Genomic DNA, 6,567 nt, shown 5'->3' on the forward strand with positions numbered 1-6,567 from the left:
AGTCTTTATTTTTACTTATAAAATAGTAAATTCTCATATTCTCCCCAAGGCAGAACAGAAGATAAAAAAACCTGCAACAAAAAATAAGGTAAAAGAATTAGGACATGGCAGGACAGTGAGAGGCTCTGTAAGTCCGTGTTTGTGACAATGTGAATTTTATCTTATGTGTATTGTCCATTTCACTCTGTATCATAAGTTCATTTGATAACTTTAGATGATTTAATTTTCTTTATGTCACAGCTTTGCAGAATCAAGGTCCCATCTCTGAATTTTCCAACTTGTCCTGCAGGCCAAATGCTAGGTACCGATTTCTTCCTTTTGGCCTTCCTAAAACAGGAAGAGGGAAAAAAATGAATTAAGAAAAGCACCAGAAACTCACAAAAATGCTCAATATGGTGAAAAATGTCACGTATTTATGCAATCAGTGTTTGGTATTATAGAATATCAAATCATATCTGGTAATGACCCTAGAACATATATTACCTGCATAGCCATTCAAAATTTGCAGCACATGACAGAATGAATTACATTTTAAAAGAAGTTTAAAAACAAAGACTTTCAGAGAGAGAAAGAAGATAAAGACTACATTTCAGTGGACCTGCTACACTATAATTAAGAATGCCACTTCACCTTTCGAACCTCTGTGTACTGTAGCTTGTGTTTTGCAAAAATTATTTCTCAGGACTCTGAGTGAGTGGCATACCCTGGGTCTGCACACAGGGATTTCCACCCATCTCGGCTCCAGCTGCAGTCTTAGGCACATCAGGGCAGAACTGACACATTTTCAGTTAAGCTGCATAACTAAGGCCTCTGAAACTGCTAGACACAGAGCAAGGTCACCATTTTGTGACTAACTGTTCTTCTGCAGTTGGAGAAGCTCCTTCCACTGTGATTTGCCTGACTTGTAGTATAAGACTGTGCATAGTTATGTAGGGGCAATACACTGGGGAGGCTATATAAAAGCAAGTTAATTTTAACCATGTTAAAAACAGCTCACCTCTCCTTCTGTTCTTTCTTCTTCTTCTTAAGAGAATCACCTTTATGTTCCTGTTTTTAAAGATACATATTTTAAATGGAAAAGGAACAGAGCATCTTGGCTAAACCATCTGCACACAAAACACACGGTAGCCTTTGCTTCATGGAGCAGCAGGCGTTTAAAGCAGGGCGGGAGACCTTCTGGCAGGCCAAGTGACGCAATGCGTGACGGAGGCACTGCTGGGAGTGCCCAGAGCCCTTCCTGTCACCTCATGGAAAGTACAGCCCTCTCATGACCGACACGCTGCCCCTGCCACGTGAGGAGGCACAAATCCAGCAACACAAGGGGAGAGAGGCTTGCTTCTTGGGCGTGCGACAGATCCTTGGGTCAAAACACGGACTTGCTACCAGGCAGGTGTGCCTAGTCGCCTGACTGAGCGTACCTGTCAAATGACAGGGTGCAATCGTGTTTGGTCATGCACTGGATGCGCTTTGAGCCGCGTGACAGAGGAGGAGAGGCAGGTCCCCTGGGAAAAAGGGCGACAGAGCAATTACCCGCCCCGCAGCCTGCTCCCACTGACATGAGAGGACGCCGTGGGGAGGCAGGGAGTAGGCTTGGAGCCAGACGGGCCATGCTAAAGGATGGATGCAACAGAAACCTCACCCTTGCTTTAAGTAATGAGCAAGATCCTAGATGGAATTGTGCTGATATAAAACCAGCTGAAGATCCGGCTCTCTGTGGTTAGACAACATGCAACAAACTTTAATTGAACGCCATTTTTTTTTCCCCCTTAAGAAGCAAGAAAAAAAAACCCTGCTGATTTTGTGTCATCAGTCTATCAGCCTCAAAGGATGAGGCAGTGAAACCCACCACAACACAAGCCTAACTCTGTGCCCTTCATACTGCACGCAACCAGCTTTTACTGACGAAATTAGCCCTGCTGGAGCCAGGAACCCACTCCATGGGGAACAGTGGGTGTCAGGCTCGGGCACTCCTCCTGCGCCTGAGGCACTATCTGTCAGGCTTTTGGGCTAGCTTTCACATGCTGCCTTTTTACACAGAAAATTTCACACAAACCTTTCCCTTGTCATCATCCTTTGCTGTTTTTTTCTCTTTCATTTTCTCTTGGTAGGTCTTGTAGTTCATGTGTTCCTTTTTGGGGGGCTGCAATAAAGATCGGGAGGGATACCACTGATGAAATTTTCAAATAGGTTCAAAACATATTCACATACTTGCATGAAAAATATTTTTCAGGTCGTGGTGGTGAAACATTAGAAATGGTTTATTTCCTTTTGGGTGAGAGGAAGGGACTTAAGGGATGTAAGGTAGACACATAGAAACCATATCTTTCTTGGTGGAGACAGTAGAGAGGGATGTTTATGCTCTATATCAGTCCTACAAGGTTTCCACATATACTCTGAGCTAGAAAGAAAACCCGTACCCCTCCCCACTCCCCAAAAAAGACCTAGAAAATTATTGTTTTTCTTTTACACTACTGACCATAAATAAAACTGAAAAGTTTTCTCCATCTTTAACTCACTGGGAGAGTGAAGCTTTAAAAAGCAAGCCCCTCCCTCCAACAATTTACTTCTGAATGGTCTGATGAAAAATTAGTAAATGTTGTTTTCTATCCCAATCATTCTTATTTCATCTAAACAACATCCCCGATAACACAACCATACTAATTTTGCAAATGTCTACAGAAAATAGACAAGACAGAATAGAAAATGTAAGAGTAAGGATGAAGTGGAAGAAGGATCAGGGTAGTGTTTTAAAGAAGTAGTGCCAACCCCCCGAGTGTTTTTTACCGCTTTCCTGCACTGTAACAGCTGGGTGAGCGCCCAGCACAAACCAAGCGACAATTACCTTGGCTCCCAGCATGATAGCACGCTCCTGTTCCCATATGCGTTGATCCTGCTTCTTGTAGCCAGTGATTCCAAACTTGTGCACTTCCAAACGAGCCTAAAACATTACAGAAAACCGCAAGCATTTCATAATTTGTCCAACCTGTTGTAAAAGAACGCTCAACAGACGACAACGAAGTCATACTCCCAAAGAAACCTGGGCTAATACCTGAAATCAGCATGCTATAAAATAAAACTAACTGACTTTGGAGCTATACTGCAGAACAGTTAACCACTGTCCATCTAATCTCTGAATGGTGAGGACTGTCATGGGGACAATTTCCGATTCTCCTCATTTCACATAAAACAACACATGGAATGGATCTCCTCTATATAAAAATGAATCACGTTATGCTGCACAAAGAACAACAACAAAATGTGCTACGCACAGTGCCCAACATTTCCAGAGCATCCTCATTCCTTGGCTGAGGAGCACTTAACCAGTGAGAAACGCAGATGGACAGATGGTGAAGTGGTTTGACTACCTACATACGTATAGTCGACACTACACAAGAATACCCTGGCAAAACCAGTGCTGAATTTATAGTCTTTTTAAAGGCAGTGGTTAAATCCCCACTGTCCTCAGCAGTATGGAGCTTCACACAGCATCTCCAGTGAGAGATTTCACTGGATCACAGCACATCTCTGAGCAAAGATCAGGCACATAAAACAACTTGCAGAGATCTGTAAACGAACCAGTATCTCAGAAGGCCAATGCTACTCATGCTCACATAAGAACAGATGAGAACAAAAAGATAAATGGAAAAAAGTCATCTGGTGTTTCAAAAACAGATGCCAATATGCTTTTTTTCCCCCTTCCACATGAGATCAGAAAGTCAAGATTAACACCGTGGGCCTGAAAGAGCTATGCTATACATTACGGGTACCCACGTAGCTTTACACAGCTAACATACAGAGATCCTCCTCAAATTCTCATTGAAAGATCAGAAAGAAAGGACACAGAGTTGCAACACACCTCTCTTCACACAGAGCAGTTGACAACAGCCAGCACGCTCCTCCTTTGGCCCAGCACACAGCTAAAATTACCTATTAGGAAACCCTCACCTACAAGAAAGAACCTTTTCTGGAAGCGTTTCTCATCACTCCCACCGTAGCTTTCCCAAGCATATAAATACACACACCTGCACACTAAAATACCGAGATTCGATAGGTCCCGCTGACTTACTTTTTCAAAGTTAAATTCTTGTTCGTTCGCGTTTTTCTCTTTGTCCACTATTTTGGTCTATAAACAAAATAAAACATTTTGAATTAATATAACAAGTAACACCAGTTTAAATGCTCATTGTGATGGGTTTTTTGGAAAGCAATAAAATGTAAAATTGGTTGTAGGGAAGAGTATACAGCTTTCCAGCAGTATCTTTTTCTAGTTTTATTACCTGGATTCATTAAAAGAGACTGCCTCAATGGCATTTTTAATATGTAGATATTATAGCATCTTACTGGAACAAGCCTGCACAATTTATAAGGTACCATTCTAACACAGAGCATATAGCTTTGTCCGGCATTTTCTTGCCTGGATCATCTGCTACACCTTACAAAAAATTTCATAATTCAGAAAGATATTAATAACTGCAATTAATTTTTATATATTCAAGTATAAATTACATTTTATAGGAAAAAAACTGCCACACGTGAGTTACTCGTCATGCATATTTCCATTTCCAAATCCATACCAAACTGCTAATGCAGGACAGGACGTGAACTTTAAATCATTTTGTTTGAGACAAAGAGTGCAGTGATAATGGTGCACGTACCGATAGCTGGCGGCAACATGCAGAACAAGCTTAATTCGTAACCGCATGGACATATATTAGTGCACGTATCCAGCTTAACTAATACAAGAGAAACAACTCCAAAGGAAGCACTGTCAGCAAATGGCAGACCTCATTTAGCGCTGTTTAAAGAAAACTACTTGTCAAAACGAGATCAGCGAAAACGACATCTTTTCTGCTCCGTGATTTACACGGAGACCTTCCATCAGCAGTTCTCAGTTTGGAGGGGAACTCTCCAAGGGATACAGATTGTATCCTAGGAAGAAAAAGAAGTGCAAAATCCCCAGGGAGAGCTCCACGCCTGTTTGCTACAGGAGCATCCCACATGGGACACTTCAGAGCAGTAATAAGTCTCCCAGGGTTATTTTAGTTTGTGTCCGACTCCTGATTTCAGGGAGGATGTGCTGAACCACCTCTCTGAGCAGATGATCTGCCCGCTCCCACACATGCTGATGCAGGCAGGCAGCACTGGCAGGGAAACTGTGCTCTGTTCAAGAGTAGCATCCCCTTTTCTTTCCCTGTTTACTCTCAAGGGCGCTCTATCCCCTCTGAGGAAGCTGGAGTAATACATATGTACTTAAACTGAACCGGAATGCATTTAACATATTTCTTTTTCGCATCTCCAGGATGTTAGGTTACGTTGAGTCACAGGTTCAGGTCCCAGGGTTAAGTCAGGGCTTCCCTCTGCATCCACCAGAGCCAAACCCAAACTTGTCTCAACTCTGCAAAAGCTTCGATATAAAATTGTCCATTTCATTCACAAATAAACCTGGTTATTTCCAGAGCATTTTACTAACAAGTGTAACACCAGTCTTTTCAGAGAAAAAAAATTTAAGTTGTAAAAAGCATAAGAAAATAAATATCCAGGGCAATTTTTAGAAGAAAACATGCTGGAAAAAGCACAAAAGTTTATGGATTCAACAAACTACTTGGTCAGTCTCTTGAACTTCCCGATTCCAAGCAGTCAAACCCCAGATACTACTAAGTCTCCCTGAATTCAAGACAGCCATGTGTTGGCCCATCACAGCTTATTTTAGAACTGGGCTTCTGATGTTATGGCTATAAACACAACTCAGAGAAAACAACCAGAGAACCTATAATATCTGGAGACCAAGCAGCAAGCAAGGGACCCTCTGCTCGGCGTGGAAAGCAGCTCTGCTTCCAGCCAAGCCTAACCCGGGCCTCTCTGTTGAAGCAACCCAGCTACAGTTTTGGGTAGCACAAGGCAATTTAGCACCCACAAACCAGAGGACCGAGACCTAACGCTGTCACGCCTTCCCCCCCCGACCTCCCACACCGGCCCTCCCAGACGCGGGCTGCGCCCTACCTGGCCGCTGCCGGCGGGCGCCGCCGCGGGGCGGGGCCGCTCCTTCTTCCTCCTCCCGCGGAACACGACCACCTCCACGGCCGGCGGCGCGGCGCTGGGGGGCGGCGGGGCGGCGGCAGCGCCCAGCTCAGCCCGCAGCTCCCCGAAGAAGTCGCGGGCTCCGCGCCGCCCGCTCGCCGCCCCGCCGGCACTGCCCGCCGGCTGCGGTCCTCGGGGCTGCGCCGCCGCCGCCCCTGCGCTCTCCTCGCCGTCCTCCACGGCGCCCCGAGCGCCAGGCTCCTCACCTGCGGGCGGGAACACGGGCCCCGGGTCAGCTGTGCGCGGCCGCCATCGTTCCGCTTAAGAGTGAACGCCCAGCCCCCTCCCTACCCCGGCCCCCAGGGAAGGCCGCGGTGCCGCCGGCCTCGGCGCAGCGCCCAGCCCGGCCGCGCTCCCCGCCGCCGGCAGCCCGCGGCACGGCCGCGCTCACCCACCCAGGTCGTAGAGAGCGCCGAGCACCGCCTCCAGCCGGCGGCGTGGCTCCCGCGACCCCATGGCGGCCGCGGGGCGGCGGGAGGAAGGACGTTT

The 6,567-nt window shown here is 46.0% G+C and overlaps 1 protein-coding gene across 1 annotated transcript; it reads right to left on the reverse strand.

The window, feature by feature from the left end:
* Nucleotides 1–12: 12 nt before the first annotated feature.
* Nucleotides 13–6,549, reverse strand: FSAF1 (40S small subunit processome assembly factor 1). Its single transcript, XM_082306973.1, has 7 exons — nucleotides 6,474–6,549; nucleotides 6,001–6,284; nucleotides 4,067–4,123; nucleotides 2,843–2,938; nucleotides 2,054–2,140; nucleotides 998–1,047; nucleotides 13–327 (listed from the first exon to the last, which is right to left on the reverse strand). Exons 1-7 carry the CDS (start codon nucleotides 6,532–6,534, stop codon nucleotides 198–200), a joined length of 765 nt encoding a protein of 254 aa, XP_082163099.1. The 5' UTR covers nucleotides 6,535–6,549; the 3' UTR covers nucleotides 13–197.
* Nucleotides 6,550–6,567: the final 18 nt, after the last annotated feature.

This window comes from Platalea leucorodia (assembly GCF_965183815.1).
Source record: "Platalea leucorodia genome assembly, chromosome: 3".
In the NCBI taxonomy this organism is placed as follows: domain Eukaryota; kingdom Metazoa; phylum Chordata; class Aves; order Pelecaniformes; family Threskiornithidae; genus Platalea; species Platalea leucorodia.

Coding starts and splice junctions, on each gene's coding strand:
- FSAF1 (XM_082306973.1), bottom strand. CDS start 6,534: ATGGGGTCGCGGGAGCCACGCCGCCGGCTGGAGGCGGTGCTCGGCGCT. Junction 2,939..4,066: donor AAGAATTTAACTTTGAAAAA/GTAAGTCAGCGG, acceptor GTAATGTTTTAG/GCTCGTTTGGAAGTGCACAA. Junction 1,048..2,053: donor AGGATGATGACAAGGGAAAG/GTTTGTGTGAAA, acceptor CTTTAAAAACAG/GAACATAAAGGTGATTCTCT.